At 52.9% G+C, this 18,412-nt stretch overlaps 8 protein-coding genes across 8 annotated transcripts; 3 read left to right on the plus strand and 5 right to left on the minus strand.

Annotated features, from left to right (window-relative positions):
• Positions 1 to 490: 490 nt before the first annotated feature.
• EDD37DRAFT_592176 (WD40-repeat-containing domain protein) lies at positions 491 to 2,677 on the plus strand (the record flags this gene model as incomplete). Its single annotated transcript, XM_062814529.1, has 2 exons — positions 491 to 2,474; positions 2,556 to 2,677. The coding sequence occupies exons 1-2, from the start codon at positions 716 to 718 to the stop codon at positions 2,675 to 2,677; spliced, it is 1,881 nt and encodes a 626-aa protein (XP_062669739.1). The 5' UTR covers positions 491 to 715.
• A 206-nt stretch (positions 2,678 to 2,883) lies between these two features.
• EDD37DRAFT_441669 (Ca2+/calmodulin-dependent protein kinase) lies at positions 2,884 to 4,752 on the minus strand. Its single transcript, XM_062812767.1, has one exon. The coding sequence runs from the start codon at positions 4,665 to 4,667 to the stop codon at positions 3,090 to 3,092; it is 1,578 nt and encodes a 525-aa protein (XP_062669740.1). The 5' UTR covers positions 4,668 to 4,752; the 3' UTR covers positions 2,884 to 3,089.
• Positions 4,753 to 5,062: 310 nt separating this feature from the next.
• Positions 5,063 to 7,426, minus strand: EDD37DRAFT_442281 (heterokaryon incompatibility protein-domain-containing protein). Its single transcript, XM_062812769.1, has 4 exons — positions 6,649 to 7,426; positions 5,744 to 6,593; positions 5,152 to 5,228; positions 5,063 to 5,101 (listed from the first exon to the last, which is right to left on the minus strand). The coding sequence occupies exons 1-3, from the start codon at positions 7,088 to 7,090 to the stop codon at positions 5,201 to 5,203; spliced, it is 1,320 nt and encodes a 439-aa protein (XP_062669741.1). The 5' UTR covers positions 7,091 to 7,426; the 3' UTR covers positions 5,063 to 5,101; positions 5,152 to 5,200.
• EDD37DRAFT_682113 (fatty-acyl-CoA synthase) lies at positions 7,410 to 9,371 on the minus strand (the record flags this gene model as incomplete). The annotated part of the gene is made up of 2 exons (XM_062819782.1): positions 7,784 to 9,371; positions 7,410 to 7,726 (listed from the first exon to the last, which is right to left on the minus strand). Exons 1-2 carry the CDS (start codon positions 9,249 to 9,251, stop codon positions 7,410 to 7,412), a joined length of 1,785 nt encoding a protein of 594 aa, XP_062669742.1. The 5' UTR covers positions 9,252 to 9,371.
• A 255-nt stretch (positions 9,372 to 9,626) lies between these two features.
• Positions 9,627 to 12,144, minus strand: EDD37DRAFT_632732 (acyl-CoA oxidase). The gene has a single exon (XM_062816750.1). The coding sequence runs from the start codon at positions 12,108 to 12,110 to the stop codon at positions 9,864 to 9,866; it is 2,247 nt and encodes a 748-aa protein (XP_062669743.1). The 5' UTR covers positions 12,111 to 12,144; the 3' UTR covers positions 9,627 to 9,863.
• Positions 12,145 to 12,220: 76 nt separating this feature from the next.
• Positions 12,221 to 14,272, plus strand: EDD37DRAFT_632733 (fatty-acyl-CoA synthase). The gene has a single exon (XM_062816751.1). It carries the CDS (start codon positions 12,328 to 12,330, stop codon positions 14,080 to 14,082), a length of 1,755 nt encoding a protein of 584 aa, XP_062669744.1. The 5' UTR covers positions 12,221 to 12,327; the 3' UTR covers positions 14,083 to 14,272.
• A 56-nt stretch (positions 14,273 to 14,328) lies between these two features.
• On the minus strand, positions 14,329 to 15,696 carry EDD37DRAFT_650939 (uncharacterized protein; the record flags this gene model as incomplete). Its single annotated transcript, XM_062818301.1, has 1 exon — positions 14,329 to 15,696. One exon carries the CDS (start codon positions 15,694 to 15,696, stop codon positions 14,329 to 14,331), a length of 1,368 nt encoding a protein of 455 aa, XP_062669745.1.
• Positions 15,697 to 16,758: 1,062 nt separating this feature from the next.
• EDD37DRAFT_610064 (uncharacterized protein) lies at positions 16,759 to 17,357 on the plus strand (the record flags this gene model as incomplete). The annotated part of the gene is made up of 2 exons (XM_062815177.1): positions 16,759 to 16,809; positions 16,866 to 17,357. The coding sequence occupies 2 exons, from the start codon at positions 16,759 to 16,761 to the stop codon at positions 17,355 to 17,357; spliced, it is 543 nt and encodes a 180-aa protein (XP_062669746.1).
• Between the last annotated feature and the right edge of the window lie 1,055 nt (positions 17,358 to 18,412).

Below are 18,412 nucleotides of genomic sequence, written 5' to 3' on the forward strand. Positions count from 1 at the left end.
GCCAGCTCCATTGGTCGTGTGTCCAGAACGTGAGAGCAGTGTCGTATCGGACTCGGATCTCGGTTGGGCTCTCGCTCGGGCGTTTTAGTCTCCGGTTATGCGAATGTCATTGCGGAGGCGAATGGCAGCATAGCTTGCATTGGAACAGAGATAGCAACCATCAGCTGCGCAACATCATGCCAGGGATACCAGACATTCGAGCAGGCAGCAGCGCCCCAGGTCTTTCCCCGATTTGTTGCAGGGCCGAGGCAAGGTGGCGACCGCCCCCATGCCGGGAGGCTTTGCGAAATGCATGTGCTTGTCAAGTGTTCACGGTCAGGCTGAAGAAAATAAGGAGCGTAAGGCAGACATGGAAGGGGCGGTGATGCGGTGCACGAAGACTGTCGTCTGGAAGTGCTTGGCAAGAATGAGTCATGAGTTCACAAACACGTGACCCAACTGACTTGTGATATTGTTGTTACAGACCTTTAGTTTCGTGATTCCTATCTCACTCAACATACGTCCATTTACAGAGTACAGATCTCATCGTAATCACTTTCTTACTTTCGTTCTCCGTGGCCTTGACTGTGCTTAGACTCAAACTACGATCAACTGCTCACAACAGCCGCAACGTCAAGCTCAGTACCAAATCTGAGAACAATCCGCTACTTTGGCTTTTCATCATCCAACTAGACCGCCGACTTCATCCCTTCCATGACTTCAGGTCTGCTCTCACATGGCAGATCCCTACGATAACCAGGCGGATGGTGGTTTTCGACGGAGAAGACCACGGCCGATCACTGACTATGGCTCCTCCATAATACAGTGGATGAGCAATCGAAAGCCCGGATATAAGGGCAGCTATCACTACGAGCAGGAAAGGCCCAGTCTAAGCTATGTCGTCGATGTCTTAGCACCGCCTGCAAAACGCGATGTACCAGCCGAGTCAATACCTGTCCGTCATCTGCACACCTCACTTGGTAAATCTAAGAAACCTGTGACGGTCGTGCGATGGATGCCGGAAGGTCGTCGTCTTTTAGCGGGTGTTCACAATGGCGAATTCATGTTGTGGAACGGCATGTCTTTCAACTTTGAGACTGTTACTGCCATGGGCTCAAGTTCACTGAGAGCAGCCGAATGGTCAAATCGAAAAGATTGGCTTGTCGCGGCTAACGACGAAGGCACGGTCTACTATCTACAACCAACACTGAATAATCCGCACCAATTTAAAGGCCACGACGCTCCTATCAGGGACATCGCGTTCGCGCCTGGCGACACTAAATTCGTCACCGCTTCTGATGACAACACTTGCAAAATATGGGATTTCACTTCATCCACCGAGGAGTCCATCTTCAAAGACCACGGTTGGGACGTCAAGGCTTGTGATTGGCACCCCACTAAAGCTCTCATCGTCTCTGGGAGTAAGGACCACAGTGTACGACTATGGGATCCTCGCACATCGCGCAACCTTACGACCCTTCACGGCCATAAGAACGCCATTACAGCCACCGTCTTCAGCCGTCTACGTGACCAACTTCTCGCCACAGCTGGACGGGATGGCCAAACACGCATCTTCGATCTACGCATGATGCGTGATGTGGCCATTCTACGCGGGCACGATAAAGGTGTGACCACTTTGTCGTGGCACCCAATCCACCCCAGCCTGATTAGCACCGGCGGCGACGATGGCTCCTTGAATTCATTTCTCCTCACCGAACCAAACACGCCACCTGGCGTCTCATCAACCACGATATCACCCTACACCTCATCCGACCCACGGTCTGCACCACCTCAGTCGATTTACCCAGCCCACCGGATCCCGCACGCCCACGATTCCTCAATCTGGTCACTCGACTGGCATCCCCTGGGCCATATCCTAGCCTCCGGCTCAAACGACCATTACACACGATTCTGGACGCGCGCACAGCCCGGCCAGACGAGCTGCTTCAAGGACAAATACCATCTGGGCGAAGAAGGTGCAGAAGCCCAGGGCACTTGGGACCGCAAGTTCGGCAAGCAGCAAGCCAGAGAGCAAGAAGAGCAGGAGGCCGAAGACGAAGCCGAAGGTCTGGAAGATCAAGCCCCGTCCGGCGCACAAGCTGCCGTGGCGGGCTTCTCTATTCCAGGCTTGCCCGGCCTGTCGCACATGGGGACCAACGGCTCGTCCCAGCCAGCCCCATCTCTGCCTGGCATCACCAACATTCCACCACCACCAATGTCTCTCTTGCCTGGTGTGCCCAACAATGCAGCTGGAAATCCCAACGCCATGCCACAATTCAACGGCCCTCCCATCCCATCGATTCCAGGTGTAGATGCGTCCTCCCTGCAACGTCTCCTCGCCATGTCTCAACAGGCACCACCACCACCGGGCGCCGCACAACCACCCATTCCAGGCTCTCTACCTGGATTCCTCAATGCACCCCCCATTGACTTCTCACAACTAAACCTGCCTGTTGGCTTCCCTCCGCCGCCGCCGCCAGGCCAACTCCCACCCGGTCTTCCTGGTCTCGGCGTGCCGAATGCGCAGATGCCAGGAGGTATTCCTGGTCTTGCAGGTGTTGGAATGCCAATGGCAGGTGGAAGTGCTACGAATACGCCAACCGCGGCCAATGGTGCACGTAGACGAGCACCGCTACCGAGTCAAGATGCCGGGTTCAAAGCGGAGCAGGCCAGAGGCAATTACCGAGTTGCAAGGTAGTACCGTCGTTGACCCGGATAGGAGGAACATGTGTTGTTATTATCAGTCCATGACGGTCACATTTAGGGTGAAGACGGTTGTTTACGCAGTCTTGGATGGGGCTTATCTCAGGACTGGTGACGCGCAAGAAAGGAGTACGGGCAGGATACCAGGGTTTTCAAGAGACTGTTTGGCGTGCTTAGTGGTGCGCGACGCCAAACTCGGCCATGAATCTGCCAGGAGTCTAGGCAGTTTGTACTTCTATGTTCCGACCATGGATGTCATTCGCCTTTACGACAGTGAAAGGCTCCCCAAGGGGCTTCAATGCAAGTCGGGTTCTGAAGCTCGCTACCATGGATACCAAGAGGGAGGGTGCCTTCTCCGGTATTTGGTCCAATTCCTGTTATTCACTCGTCTCATCAAATCTACCATTTCAGCTGCTCTCATGCCTCGGCGTGTCCATATCAACGTCCACGCCATTCTCCACTGCAGCTCTCCCATGTACATGCTCACCACCGTCCGGCACACCGTCCACATCCATCAAGTCCGCCGTCATGTTAGGGTCCATATCTGTATCGCCTGCTCCTGTAACGTCTCTCTTGTCCTCGTTTGCACCTTCAAGTAACCAGAGTCTGATATCGCGGTCTCGGCCTCCACTGACCAGCAGACCTGTTCCGGACTTCGTTCTGCCGAAATCCACACCCAGCACGACATCTGAATGTCCTCTTCCGCGCCACAGAACCTCCTTGCTCGTGACGTCCCAGACCAAGACATCGCCGTCCTCACTCCCGCTCGCCATGAAAGCTTGCGTCGCGTGTTTCGATGAGTAACTTCCTACAACGCCTCCTAGACTGTATTTCTGATTAACGTGCCCTTGATATGTCTTGACACAGGTGCCCTCGGTATAGCGCCAGAGGCGAATGGAATTGTCTAGCGTCCAGGCGAGCACGTATTTTCCATTCGGAGTGAATCGCACACTCGTCACGGGTCTGCGATCCTCGTCGACGAGTGTCTTCAGACACTGGCCTGTGCCGGCATCCCAAATCCGAATCAATCCATCCCCCGCACAAGAGCATACCATCGTCCCGTCGCGAAGGAAGTCGACTCCGCCAACCGGGTCGGAATGGGCAGGAAGTGAGCGCATGACGCGTCCGGCGCGGACGTCCCAAAGGAAAACAGCCTCGTCGTACGAACCAGACACTAACATATTGCCCTTGGGACTGAAGGCCAGCGAGTAGACGTAGTTGCTATGTCCGATCAGAGGGGAAGGGGAGATTGGAAAGTCGGAGGACATTGGCGACCAGAGAAGGATAGACTTGTCGTCGCTTGCAGAGGCGAGCGTGTAGTTTGGTCCGATGGGGGACCAGGCTATGGCATTGACGCCAGCGAGGTGTGCTCGGAGCGTGCGCAGGTGCTTGAAGGGTGTTTCGGGAGTTGGATTTGGAGGGACGGAGTAAATGTTGATCGCATTGTCGGCGGAGGCGGTGGCTAGTAGAGTCACGTCGGGCGAGAACTTGAGAGATGTAATACCTCTGGCGTGCGCGCGCGGGATTGTCGAAAGAGGTGTGAATTTCAAGGACTTCGATTTTGCATTCCGTGAGGCGGAGCGAGAGTGGGATTGTGAAGGAGAGTGACCGAGAGGCGGCGAATAAGAGCTAGATCTTGATTTCGACCTCGAGTGCCGTCTTGCTCGTGAACGACCGGGATCATTCTGCTGCTCAGGTGCAGAGTCGTAGGCGGAGCTGCCAGTAGGACTTCTACTAGATCGTCTCCTCGAGCTGGACCGACTTCGCGATCGTCGCCGACGAGGTGTGCCATCTCGACTCGGGCCCCTGCTTCGTGAACTTGAGTATTCTCTCCTTCTTCTTGAGTCCTGTCTTGACAGCGTTGTTTCTGAATGGCGCAATGGAGGAGGATGCGATGGCGGAGCGGCTGAGGAGTTGCGAGAGGAAGAAGAGTCTGCATCCGAGGTTCGTCGTCGCTTTGGCGACGAGTACCGGTCTTGGTCCATATTGCTTTGGGAGAGTTGGCAAACGGAGGGGCGCAGGTATTATTCCCTGAGGGTTTTCAACAATATTGCGGAGGGAAGTGCAAACATTTGAAACACGACCACCACACGAGACACGACACACGGTATCGATAAACGCGCCAAGCTATAAATGCAGTACTAGTACTAAGTAGTACCTACTAGCACCTGAAGCCTCGGCAAGTCCTGCCGCTATGAAAAGTACCTGTAGTACGGAGATTCCACTTCTTGATCATATAAGTATCTCTCACTCGCTTCCTACACTTCTAATTGATTTCCGCCCAGCACTTTAGATCAAGGTGATCGTGCTCGGTGTGCAGTCATCGAAGTAATCGGTGACAAAGACCTGACCGAATCCAATCCTCCTGTATTTCTGGACGTCATGCTTGACTCCATCCTCGACTTGTTCTAGTATCAGCATGGAGTTTGTGGGAGGTAGACTCGGTCCTGGCCCGAATGGTTTGACAGCGATTTTGAGGCAGGTGATCATGGTCTTGACGTCCATATCATGCTTTTCGTCATCCAGATACCATCCAATTTGAGGTGCTGCGCCACTCAACCAACGTGGATACGTCAGTATGTCATTGCGCAAGAGTGCAGAAGATGGTATTGCTTTCAGGTGACCAGCGACGACGAGCTCAACATACTCAACGGGCCCAAAAGGATCGGGGCCCATCAGTGAGACCGAAGTGCACAACACATCTATAGCGCTCTCGAGGAATCCATCATCGCTTTGAACGTAGCCATCGCTACGATCATAGGTGATGATTCCATCCATGCTCGCCCATGACCATGAAGGAGCACGATACTCTCGAGCCCTTCTGGCCTGTGCATCCTGAGGTACTTGCCACGCAAGTCCAATATGTAGACGATGTCTCCACAATCCAGCAAGATACTCGCCTCCAAGGATTTCTTGGGCTCGCCGTGCCAGACCAGCAATGGCAATAAGCTTATCTCCCGGGTCATAAAGATTTCTTCGAGCGTAGTCCTCCACAATGCCGCACCAAGACAGAACATTGTGCACGTTTGGAGAGGGTTTGTGGGGGAAAGCATATCCGGACGTGCCCTCCCGGTTGAGGGAAACATGAAAGCGCCGGAATTGATCATCAGGGTCGAACTCCTCATCTGGAACTCTCTCACTCTCGTGCCGAAGGCATTTTACGCACTCGAAAAACACCTCCCTCTGGGTTATATGTAGTACTTGCCTCGAGATCTGTCGCTCTTGAAGGCACCAAGCTCGTCGTGCAACGGGCCCACGTCCAACGATCTCATCGAATGGCGTCCCTGGCGGACAGACATGCAGATTACCTATGGCGCCGAAATAATCACCACACGGTACCACGACACCTTCACGCTGAAGTTGGGATCGATGAACGAGAAATCCGTTGCGACAATCTCCAGAGTCGCTGGCTGAAATGACGAGAGCGCAGTTGCTGTAGATATCGCACATCCTGGATCCTTCATCCAGCCAGTCCTTCATGTTCCCTTGAAGAATGCACGGACAGTCGATCCATAGATATTCGAAACCCAGAGCGACTGCACTTGTGACGGCGTCTTGTAGTGTCTGTGGCATCCGGCATATCTCGATGTGAGGGTCCATACCTCGCTGGCACTCCTTGGCATACTCTATCCAGTCCCCAGCCGACTTCCCCCAGCAATAGCTCAAAGCAACGAAGGCATGTTGAAAAGATGGCGTTGTCCGAATGAGTTGTACCGCTCCTGAGTTGACATTGCCTAGATGTAACAGCCTCGATGGGTAGCGTCTTCTCATCGGATCAATTGCGTGACACTCGGGGTGTGCTTCTAGACAGTGAGATCTCCACTGCTTGACCTTTGCGATGAGACTCGAGTCGAGCGGTGTTGAAGCCAGGGGTTCGCGAACTTGAATGCCGGAAGACGCCAAAGGATCTCCTGCTCGCGGTCAGTCCTAATTTCAGGTTTCTTGCATCTTTGAAGAGTCCAATACCGGGATAGACATAGATTGGCACACTGACTGTGACACGCACGCCTTGCAGGGAATCACTCAACGGTGCATGTTGCAGGTGGTGATTTGGAGATTCACCTGCTACTTCCACGTCGATACTTTGGGGCCCGCAAGTGATAGAGAGATAAGATCTCTGGCTTGGCCTCTCCTGCAACGCATGCTCTTCTCCAGGCAGCTGCAGACCACGAGAGTATCTGGCGACTATAGGAATTCGGGAACGATGCTGTTCGTAGGTTGGATCACGGAGTATCTCTGTGAAGGGAGTCGAATCGATCTCTGGACGCAGGTAATCTACGAGAAGATGGCAGAGTGCACATATCTCAGCGGCCTTCTCCAGAGATAACCAACGGTCATGTAGCAAGTGACCTTGTCCCTCTGATAGCGACTGTAGTGTGATGCTGCTACAAGAACTGCAGAGGGTCATCTTCGACTTCGAACGTCGTCCACAAGGAAGGGCGGTGACCCGGTTGAGATGTTCTCGGGAAACTGCCAAGCCTGACCCTGATGGGGGCCAATGTCTTGTCTGGCTTGTCCCAACGTAGATAGGTCTGTCGAACAAGAGCGCAGCATCTTAGCATGAGAGGAAGGGTTTGTATGCGCTTGTCAGAAGTCGCGGCAGGCCTGCCGCTGGAGAAAGTCTCCAATAAGACTACCTAGGTAAGTACCAGGTAGATACCTACGAGTACTGTTGGACGAGACGCCAACACAGCTTATCTCCCACATTTTGCACTTCTTGACATACCTCACTGACTTCCTTCGCTTCTGTCCCCTTCGGCCCACTGCCTCAACACATTCTTTCTGATCTTTCCAGTACTCGTCTTCGGCAGTTCGTCCACCACCTCACACTCCTTTGGCACCATGAAGCGACTGATAGCCGGATGCCCCCTGCACCATTCGATAAAGTCCTTATTTGTTATGGTTCTCCCCGTCTTCAAGGTGATAAACGCCTTCGGCCTTTCTCCCCAGTGCTCATCTCGAATAGCACAGATACCACACTCAAGGATATCCGGATGCGTCACAATAGCCGCTTCGAGAGCGACAGAGGAGATGTTTTCGCCGCCTTCGAACATGGTCAATACTTCTTTCCCTGACTCGGGTCATCCACAACCGTACTCACCGGAAATGATTATGTCCTTCGTCCGATCCATAATCTGAATTGCTCCGTCCGGATGCCACACCGCCAGATCCCCACTGTGTAATGCACCACCAGCAAACAATTTCCGCGTCGCCATTTCATCTTTGTAGTACCCTCTTGCGCAGATATTCCCTGAAAACACCACCTCGCCGATCTCCTTTCCATCTTTCTTCACATCCACCAAGACTCCTTCAGCCACATCATCCCCCGTCTTTATCACCTGCACGGGCAAGCTCGTAATAAACCCATGTCCCTGTCTTGCCAGCCTCCCATACATCTCATTCACTGGCAAGTCATGGTAAGCTGGCATATCATAGCCTCGCGTTATCGGCGCATACGTCTCGGTCGACCCGTAAACATGCACGGGGTGCAAATTCAATCCTGTCATTGACTGGAACAAATGCGCCGTAGGCGGGCTCGCTCCCACTATTACACGAACTTCCTGCTTTAGCGTTTGCGCACTAGGATCTGCGCATAATAGCGTGTTGACCGTGGGTGCCGCGCAGAAATGCGTAATCTCCTCTTCTCGAAGTAGTTTCCAAATGTAAGGGTAGTCGATCTTACGCATGCAGTAATGCGTACCGCGAGCAGCGGTTACGGCCCATGGGAATGTCCAGCCCATAGCGTGGAACATGGGCACAATCCAAAGATATTTCGAGCGTCTGGTGCCTTGCAAGACAAGGCCGGACTCAATGATGTTGCCGAGTGCACTCATGTAGCAGCCACGATGGGTATACTCGACACCCTTAGGGCGGCCCGTGGTGCCAGAAGTGTATGTCAGAGCGTTGACTGCGAGTTCATCGTCGGCGAGCGATGTGAGACCCTCCCAGCCATAATTCCCGTGCTGCAAATCGTAGGCTGCGCCTTTGGCGAGGGCGGAACCGAAAGCACCGGATTCGTTGGCAGCGTCATCGTCGATGAGAATGCGGACATGAGGTTTTGCGGCGCGATAGTTGTCCAGCAGTGGCGCGAACTCGGCGTCAACCAGAATAAAGTCAGCATCGCTGTGTTGGAAAATGTAGCTGATGTCGTCCGGCTTGAGGCGGTAATTGACCGGAATGACGACACCATCAGCGGCATTGGCGGCGAAGGTTGCATATAGGAAAGCTGGGGTGTTCGGGCACAAGATACCGATACGACGGTATCGATGCTTCTTGAGATAGTAGGCAAAGTCAGAAGCTTTTCGGGCAAATTGGCTGTAGGTCTTGGTCAGGAGCTTGTCGTCGGCAGTTTTGTGGTAGATTGCAAGAGCATCAGGTTCAATGGCAGCGGCGCGAGGAAGAAAGAAGGTCGGCGTCAGACTATGGTAGTTGAACCACTTTGAGGTGCCGCGGGCGTGGCCGTCAATCACTAGAGGGTCATTGGAGCCAGGAGGGACGGCGGCCGGCGTGGAGCTCGAGTCGACAAAGTGCCCAGCGAGCTTGGTGAGGCGGGATTTAGCTGATGCCATGACACTTACCTCTGTCCAGCGATCCTATCTGCCAGATGGAAGGATCATTTGATGACAAGTCTCGCGCATCTTTTAAGTCACATTATTGCAAGCAGACGGTGTGGCTTGCACAGCTCGAGCTGAGCATACAAGCCTGAAGGAGCTGAAAGCGAAGCGGGATGTGAACAGAACAATACGAGGTAGTTGAGCTTCGCGTGCTGACATTGGTCGGGCGACCGGCCACGAATGCACCATTTCGGCAGGGGTGAATGGCATCCTGGGGTCCAAGCGGCTTTTCCCCTTCCCGTGTGGCGCAGATACCCCGTGAAGACCGCATTGTGGGGGTCCACCGTCGGTATGAAAGAGTTGTAAAGATGTGTGAGAGGTAATGTCGGAGAAGTAGGAAATAGTTCACATTACAGCGCTATGGAAGCGGCCAAATGAAGCAGCGCCGCTTAGGTGACTACTACAAGTACCTTAGGACAGTACCTAGGCATATACCACTAACAGCAACGTTAACTTGGCAAGCTTAAGCACCTACCGGTAACCACCAAGCCGACCTCGCCAATCACCGTGTCCAGCAGGTTGCCGCCCGTGAAGATTTTGGTGCATGCGAGGTATGAATTCATATATTTACAGCTTTGACCGTGGTCCGCCAGACTGCTCGTGTCCAGTGGTGCCCAACGCCAAAGCTTCCAGTCTTCTCCTGGCATTTTCTTCACCTTCTCCCATCACAATTTCTTCACTCTTCCAATCAGGATTGAAAGTCAGCATGTTCAGCGGATTCTCCTTGTGAGCTTTGTGGAAAAGCCTGTTGTACACATCACCATCGTAGCTGCCCAAGGCGCTTTCGAGGAGGTAGTCTGGGACTGACCATGCATCCACCAACTTGACTGCATGTGGTCTGACCTGGGCCATCAGCTCCTCTATCGCCGGCGTTACCATTGCAAGTCGTTCAACACTAAGCGCTTTTGATAGCAAAAACTCCGATGCTGAAGTGTCAAGCGTAAACAATGCGAACAGCCGGAACAATATCCTCATGATAGCCAAAGTCTTGTCATCCAGTGGCGGGTCTGGCGTTGACGCGAATACGGCATTGTAGAAGTTCAAGACAAGCAAGCTTTCAGAGTGTGCGCGACTGAGCCGATGCAGGCTCAGCATCATGCTGGTCCAGGGTTTCTTCTCAACCACTCTCGTATGATACGCCTGGTAAGAGAGGTACGATGCTCTGTGCTTGAAGGCCTCGACCAGCTCTGTCTCACTACTCAAAATGTCATAGTCGCGAGCCCTGGACTTGTTGGCCACGAAGTCCAGGAATTGAACGTCCACACTCTCGGTAGGGTTCAAACTGGGATTCTTCGCCACCTCGGTCATTCGTTTGATCAGATATGCTGCAGTCTGCTGGGTGATCATCCAGTTGTCTCCTTCGACAGTGGGCTTGGACAGATATTCATTGTTGAGTGCAATCATACCACTGCCTCCTCCAAAGCCATGACCTCCCATCGCTCGTCGACAGGTTTCGATACCATCAGCCGCAAGCGTGGTGCACAGGGATTTCAACCCAGACGAGGCGGCATGCATTTCTGCAAGCCTCGACAAGTCTCCCTTCTTCTCAATGGCTTCACGTGTGCCATAGTAGAGCTTGTACATGGCCTCTCCTGTATAGTGCAGAGCGAATGTCGTGGCCAGAAGTGGCAGAATGCGGATTTGGACCGTTGGGTAGTTGAGGACAGCCTGTTCAGGCGCAGCACCTTTGGAATCTCGATCGGAAAACTGTCGACGTATAGACAGGTAGCGCGCGGCAATGGTGACGGCTCTCGCAAGGACAAGTCGAGCTTGCATGATGATCTGAGCACGCACAAAGGTCAAAGAACCATAGACAAGAGCCGGATTATCGGGCTTCATATACGTGCCGTGCTCCGAATCCACACCGGAATATTTTGAGAGAAGTGCTGAATGGGGTACTCTGAACTGGTCGAAGAGCATGTAGCCGTTGTCCATACCAGGATAGCCATATTTAGGACCGATGTCGCCAATCACGATACCACCCAATGGCTTGTTGGTCTTCATGTCACGGATCTGCACGATGAACTGATGGGGCCCTTGGGACTTGTACTTTCCGTTTTCGGGTAACAACAGTTGAGCAACGACAATGGCATGGTTGGCAGTCCGACCCAGGGCGCCGTTCCACCATTTGCTGGCAGTAATGGTAGGGCTGTGGATGATGAACTCCTTTGTCTTGGGATCCCACCTCGCTTGACATTCGATTCCTTTCACATTACTACCATGACCCAGTTCAGTCTGGCCATAACAGCCGATGATCTCCCAGTTTTCGACCTTGGGTTCCCAATACGCCTTCTGCTCGTCGTTGCATTGTTCTCGGATTGATGTGGCGAACATGGTGGCCTGGAGGGCGTACGGACCCATCTCGTCCATCAGGTAGTCTGCCATGATGTAATCGTCTCGGTTCCAGCCATGCTTGAGCGAGAGCCTTCTGAGCGTTTTTGCCCGAGCTAGGCCAAGATGATATCTGTCGGGTCTGGCCATGTTCAGCTGGTTCTTCTTGCAGAAGATGGGGATAGGCTCCAGTATTGATAGTATCTTCTTCTGTCGTTTGAGAAAATCGTTCCTCGAGAGTAAGTGGTTTGCCAACTGGTCGACATTGACGTTTGATCCCTCCCTTTCTTGGGACAGAATGCTCGACCCTTGAGGCTCAGCCGGCCGAAGTTTGTCTGTGAAATCTGCCATGCTGCCCGACCGGTGCCTGTCGCTGCTATCGCTATTGCCGAGTGGCTCGCACAAGCAGATTGCAAGAAAGAAATGTCGGGAAAGAATGAAACCTTTGACAGTGCTCAACTTGGAAGAGTCGCTCCCCCTCATCTTCGTAACCGGTTCATGCTCCGGCAAAGAGCCGAGGCTGAGTCGCCCGCACGACTTCAGCCTCCGTCATTGGTTCTATGACATCTTCAATTGGAGAAATCGCCGAGAAAGGTCGCACGAGTAACGCCGAGGGTTATATACCAAGATAGTAGGTACTTTCAACGATCGACCATGAGATTCAAGTCATGATTCCCAGGACGAGAAGAGTGACTTGAGAATGAAGGAGCCAGTCCCCTTCAGCAGGACCGATTTCATCCCAAGTCATGTTGGCGATGATATCCTTCCCGCCGACCCATTATTCACTCGCTTGTTGACGTTAGCACACCGTCCTCACCCTCGCCCAGCGATCCGCGATGTCAATGCTGGGATTGAGAGGACTGCGGCACAACTGCTTAGCGATGTTCTGAAGTTTCGCCGTATTGTACGAAAGTCACTCACGCCACGAACCATTGACGACCTGCACAATGGCCGAGAGGTCTACATCAGCCTCGTCGCGCCTGGAGGCTATGAATTTACCGTCGGTGTCCTGGCCGTTCTAGCACTAGGTGCTGCAGTTAGCCCTTTTAGCAGCGCCCAGCCTGTGAAAGAAGCATGCTACTACGTCAACAAGGCACGATCTGTCGCTGTTTTGGCGGCCACACCAGCTCTCTCACTCGGCCAGGCTTTAGCCAACGAAATTCGAAGCACGACGAACTCAGACTTCACTTGCATCCCAATAAACACCATCGAGCAGGCTGACCCTTTCCCTTTGGAGACCATCAAGATCTCTTCGAACCGCTTTCAGGACCCTAATGCTCCAGGTGTCGTTATCTTCACTTCCGGTACTACAGGCCCGCCAAAAGGTGCTGTACTGTCTCGAGCAGCGATGATCAACGGCGGCATGTCCTTCGCGCAGAACGTCGGTCTCCAAGAAACGGACGTGTTACTCCATTTGTTGCCCGTTCACCACGCCACAGGCATATGGGTATCATTCTTCCCGTTCATCCAGTCTGGGGCATGCATCGAGTTCAAATCAGGCGGCTTCGACCCGGAATGGACATGGAATCGCTGGAGGAAAGGCGGTCTGACGCACTTCACGGGCGTGCCCACCATATACATGCGCATGATGCGATACTACCTCGAGCACGCAACCAAGCTTTCTCCAGCCGAAGCCGAGTCTTTCACAGCCGCCGCGGCAGCATTCAAAGTATGCATCTGCGGGACATCTGCATTGCCCAAACCAATCAGTGACTTCTGGACAACACTCATGAACGGGCGGCGAATAGTGCAGAGGTACGGCTCGACGGAACTCGGAGTTATTTTCAACATGTCTGTTGACCCAACCGAAGAAATCCCTGACGGATCCGTGGGCGAGTTGACGTACGGAGTCGATGTAAAGCTCTCCGAAGGCGATGAGGGCGAAGTCCTTGCAAAGTCCTGCCACATGTTCTCAAAGTACCTGCACGATCCCGAAGCGACCGCCAATGCACACGATGCCGACGGATACTTCAAGTCTGGCGATGTGGCCCGACGAGAGGGAAAGCATTATTTCATCGTTGGCCGGGCGTCAGTGGATATCATCAAGTCTGGAGGATACAAGATCTCCGCATTGGACATCGAGAGGGAGCTACTGGCATTACCTTACCTCGGCGAAGCAATGGTCGTTGGTGTCCCAGATGAAGAGTTCGGTCAGCGTGTCGGCGCGGTGGTGTCTCTGCGCACCGACGAAGTGGCACAACAGTTCTATAACGAGAACAACCGAGGTCCAGACTCCCTGAAGCTGGACGACCTTCGTGCCGATGTGCGGAGTCGCCTTGCAGGGTACAAGCTTCCGACACTGCTGCGTATCATCGAGGGCGAATTGCCCAAGAGTGGGACCGGTAAAGTGGTCAAGAAGACCCTTGGACCACTGTACTTCCCTGCGAATTATGGGGAAGACAGGGAGGTCCAGGTCTGGAGTAGTCGGAGGCCAGCTGGATCTAGCAAGTTATAGCCTGGCCAAGATTCCATAGAACCGAGAAGATGAAAGAGGCATCACAAGAAGTTGGTCAAAGAGCATGTGAGATGGAAAGCAAGATATGAGTTTTCTATAATTCTAGAACTGAATGGGAACACAGGCCTTCGTCTCACCAGTTGCCAACGTGGTGAGGAATTCTTGCCTCATTAAAGTGTCTAGAGGCCCGAAAACTTGCGCATAGGGGAGAAAACACGAAATCTTCCAAAGTGCTTTGTGTGACTTCTACTGCCAATTTTGACCGCGATGATGGGTCGTGATCGTCACCGTGTAGGTCACGGCCGGAGCCGTAATGGTGGCAAAGACTGTAGTTGCATTGCAGCCGTTGGTAGTTGTGCCTGCGTCGCTGGATGTCGTAGAGCTTGCCGAACCAGTTGTGACAGGGTCGACCTCGAATGAAGTTGTGGCCGACGTGGTAGTGGTGTTTGTGATACTGGTAACGCTTGTGGTAGACCAAGAGCTTGTGGTACCGTTGGCGGACGAGCTGGACGTCGTATTCGAGCTGAGAATACTCGTCGGCGAACTCCAATGCCAGTGAGGCCGAGTGGTGGTTGTTGTGGTTGTGGTTGTGGTAGTGTTATGAGAGTGTGAGTGATGGCCGTGCCGACCACGACCTGCATGGATGGTGCTTGACGACGAGGTTGAGTTTGTGCTTTGCGACCCAGTTGTCGTGTTAGTGGAAGAGGTAGGCATCGCAGTCGTGACAGGGCCGACCTGGAATGTAGTTGTGAGTGATGTACCAGTGGTTGTGGAGTTCCCAGTACTTGAGCTTGTGCTCGAGCTTGACGTAGTATTTGTCCAGGTTCCCCATCCCGAACTCGTGCTTGTCGTAGACGTCGTGTTCGAACCTGGGAGAGACGTGATGACTGGACCGACCTCGAACGAAGTTGTGGTTGTCATACTTGTCGTCGAGCTTTGCGTGGTGGAAGCAATGCTCGAGGTTTGCGTTTCGCAGTTGTCGTTACGAATCAGAGCAACGTAATCAGTGTTGTTTATGGCTCCAACCGTACTTCGGAGAGTTCTGCAATTGTATGAGGTTGAATTCAAGTCATAAACGACACCCACACAGTATCCCGCGCCACGATTAACGTTCAGTGTATCGCAGCGATGGGCACATGCAGCGGGTGATGCTTTCGTAGTTGTATCATCGACGAAACTCGAATCGTCGTTGTATGTGGTGCTACACAGGAAGGTATACGTAACACAGGAGTCAGTGTTGCTCGAAATGACCTTACCGGCATAGGGACAGGTGCTGGGGACGGAGCTGGTAGTAGTCGGAATGCTGGTTGTAGAGGTGGTAGTGGACGTGGTGGTTGTAGCTGAGGATGTTGTAGTGCTGATACCGTCAGGGCTCATGTCTGTAGTTGTACTGGTGGTGGTGGAAGTCGAAGTCGAGCTGGTGCTGGTGCTGGTGGAAGTCGAAGTTGAAGTCAAGGCCGAAGTCGAAGTGCCACTATGTCTGTGGTGTGGGTGAAACCTTCTGTTACCCCAGTCGGCCCATGCCATAGAAGCGTCTGCTTGTTGAGCAGAGACGGTAGAGATAACAGCCGTCAAGCCTAGCCATAGGGCGGGAGAAAGAATGACTGAACGCATGATGAATGCGTAGAATTGAGTCTAAACGAGTGACTATTTGAAGCGAGCGACGGAAAGACGACTGAACGAATGAATGATGGTTTGGCTTGAAGACAGGAAAGGTTGGGTAGCTGGCAAGGCGAATATATACAGGAACACCACTCACCACGAAATCCACCCTGACGGGGGTGATTCATAGTAATCTCATTTCATGCCCTTGGACAGCGGTGTCCGTCGGTCCCTGAGCAACGTGCGCGGCGGACCTCGAGGAAATCTGCTGTATCTGTGTGGAAGGGATGGAACGACATGTACTCGAAGCAAGGGAGTCGTTCAATTAACAACAAACAATCCCAATTGTGCCCCCAAAGATAGAAAAGACACCATTCCAGTGGCAGATCTGCAGGGAGGGGATGTTTCAGTCAACAGCTCAGCTATTTGATACCCCCGTGATTTGGGTGTCACTGAATCAGGTCCTGAATTCCTCCCTTTCGACAGGACGCGATGCGGCAAGACTTGGTCTGTGTTTTCCGCTACGCGAATCTTCTCGGGGTAATCCTTGTGAAAGGAATGGACATACTGCGTCCGCCATCATCAATGTTGCCATAGAATCCTCAAGGCAGACGATCAAGGCCTGCTGGATTGGTGATGTGCATCTCAGGAATGACGGGGAAGGCTCCCACAAGTAAGCGATTAATCCGAACAAAGACAGCATCACAATCATCCGGCGTGTTGGCAATATGAGTACGCCGGCCTTGACATCAAAGGGACAAAGTCAGGGTCCTGTATGGTTGTGGTGGGAGCCAGAGTGTACCTAGGTAGTAACCTGGCCTGTAATGTAAGATTTGAAAAGAACCTTTCGGAGCCGGAAGAACGTTTATGACTGGCGCGACCAGCCCTGATCTACCAACCTTGTTTGTGTCATATGCAACCTCCTTTGATGGTTGCACGACCGACCTCTTGCCAGGATAATGCTTTGAGATCATTCAGACAGGTTCACTTTGTCTGTTCCGTTGGTCTTTTCTACCTTGAGCTTCTACACCTATGTGATCAATTGTCGCTCTCCAAAGGAGCCTCTTCGCCGGAATGGGCGTCTGCCTTTCATGCTTGGGTCTGCGTCGCAACGACCACGAAGAGGTATGAACTCGACTCTCGGTGGTTAGGGTGTACCATGCTAAACACATCTCGCGCAGGGAGATCGATCTCGCCTCCTCTACGATGACCTGGGCACGAACCATGGCTACGGAACGTGGGGCGCATCAAACGTACCTGCGCAGAATGTCATGAGCGCAGAAGAAGTCCAGCGGGAGCAGGAAGCGCTGGACAATATCACAAGATGGGCGAGCGAGTACGTCGTCTCTATCTCCATGAGAAATGATACTAACATAGAAATCAACAGCCAAATCGTCGAGATCTTTCCTCATCAACACAAAAGCCTGACAATGTCCACCTCTCAGATTAATGGACATACCGAGAACGGCGGGCCATCTTCCACGCACCACGATATCCTCCTCTCTCTGATTCCCGGCGACAAGTCGAAACGCTCCATTCGGATATACCCTGCCTCGAGGCCAACGTCGAAAGATGCAAGTTCTTTACGAAGCAAGAGTTCGTTTGGGGGTCTGAACGGCATGAGCACGAATCCAGATCCCGTCCTTGTAACGCTCGATGTCAACATGCCCTAAGCAACAACGTCGTACGTCTACCAAAGAGCATTCAAGGCGATAGTCAGAGAGAGTTTTGATGCTGGAGCAATGCTGCCGAGCAATTTGTCTACGCGGTCCTTATGAAGCCGGCTCATCCCATGGACGGCGATCACGGCACCGCACAATCCGATGCTCAGATATTCAGCAAGGACGGAATGCATACAAGCTATGTGGATGGCCAAAAACGCCATTCCACGATCATGACCCTCACCAGATAAAGCAGGGTACTCAACGTCACAGATGGCCTTCTGTTAAGCCATGATGTCCCGCCTGGAGCGGTCCAGCACCGCAAGAGCAGGAGTGGAACGCCGCGTGCTGCTCCTTGCAGGCGGCCACTTATCTTGAAGCAAGGGAGCGTTATCAGGGGACAGGAACGCAGCACGAGCGATGAGATGGTGTTTTGATGCGTGTATAGCACGTGGGGTGTGTCTGGGTGTCTGCTCACACCAAGCTGTGCTCTGGCCAGAATCAAGGTCCAGGTTTGGCGCGACATTCTGGTGAAGAAGGAATCTATGTTGGATCATGTGTAACAAGACATATTAACAGGGCCGGAAAGCGATTTCGTATGCTGGATTGGACAAAAGCGCTACCTAAGTAGTTTGGGTATCTCTGTGGAATAGTATGGACTAATCTGGGGTATCTCAATTGACAATCATAAGCAAGCACTATCCGTCCTGCCGTAGCCTAACCGTCTGTGTGTTTGCAGCCGATGCTGACTGCTGAAAAGGAGTGGAATTTGTTGTGTGAACGAGTATCTGGGGCGCCAAAAGGGTATATTGGTTTATTAGACGCTGATCGAAAAGAGGTACTCTGAAATGAGATGGTGATTGGGGAGCCGAATCCAGGTCAGCGTGCCATGTGTGTTGCCACCTGAAATGGCTGGAGGCTCAAGCTTTCCCAATTTGCTGAGGTCGGCGGCGTCCTTTGCTGTACCTCAGAATGCGATATTGATGAATCAAGCAGCAGTCGCAGGTCGGGAGACGGACTCCTTGTTCGCAGGCTAGGCTACAGGTGTCTCAGTTGAAGCTGGCTCG

The sequence above is a fragment of the Exophiala viscosa genome, assembly GCF_022695815.1.
Source record: "Exophiala viscosa unplaced genomic scaffold EDD37scaffold_6, whole genome shotgun sequence".
Taxonomy (NCBI): Eukaryota; Fungi; Ascomycota; class Eurotiomycetes; order Chaetothyriales; family Herpotrichiellaceae; genus Exophiala; species Exophiala viscosa.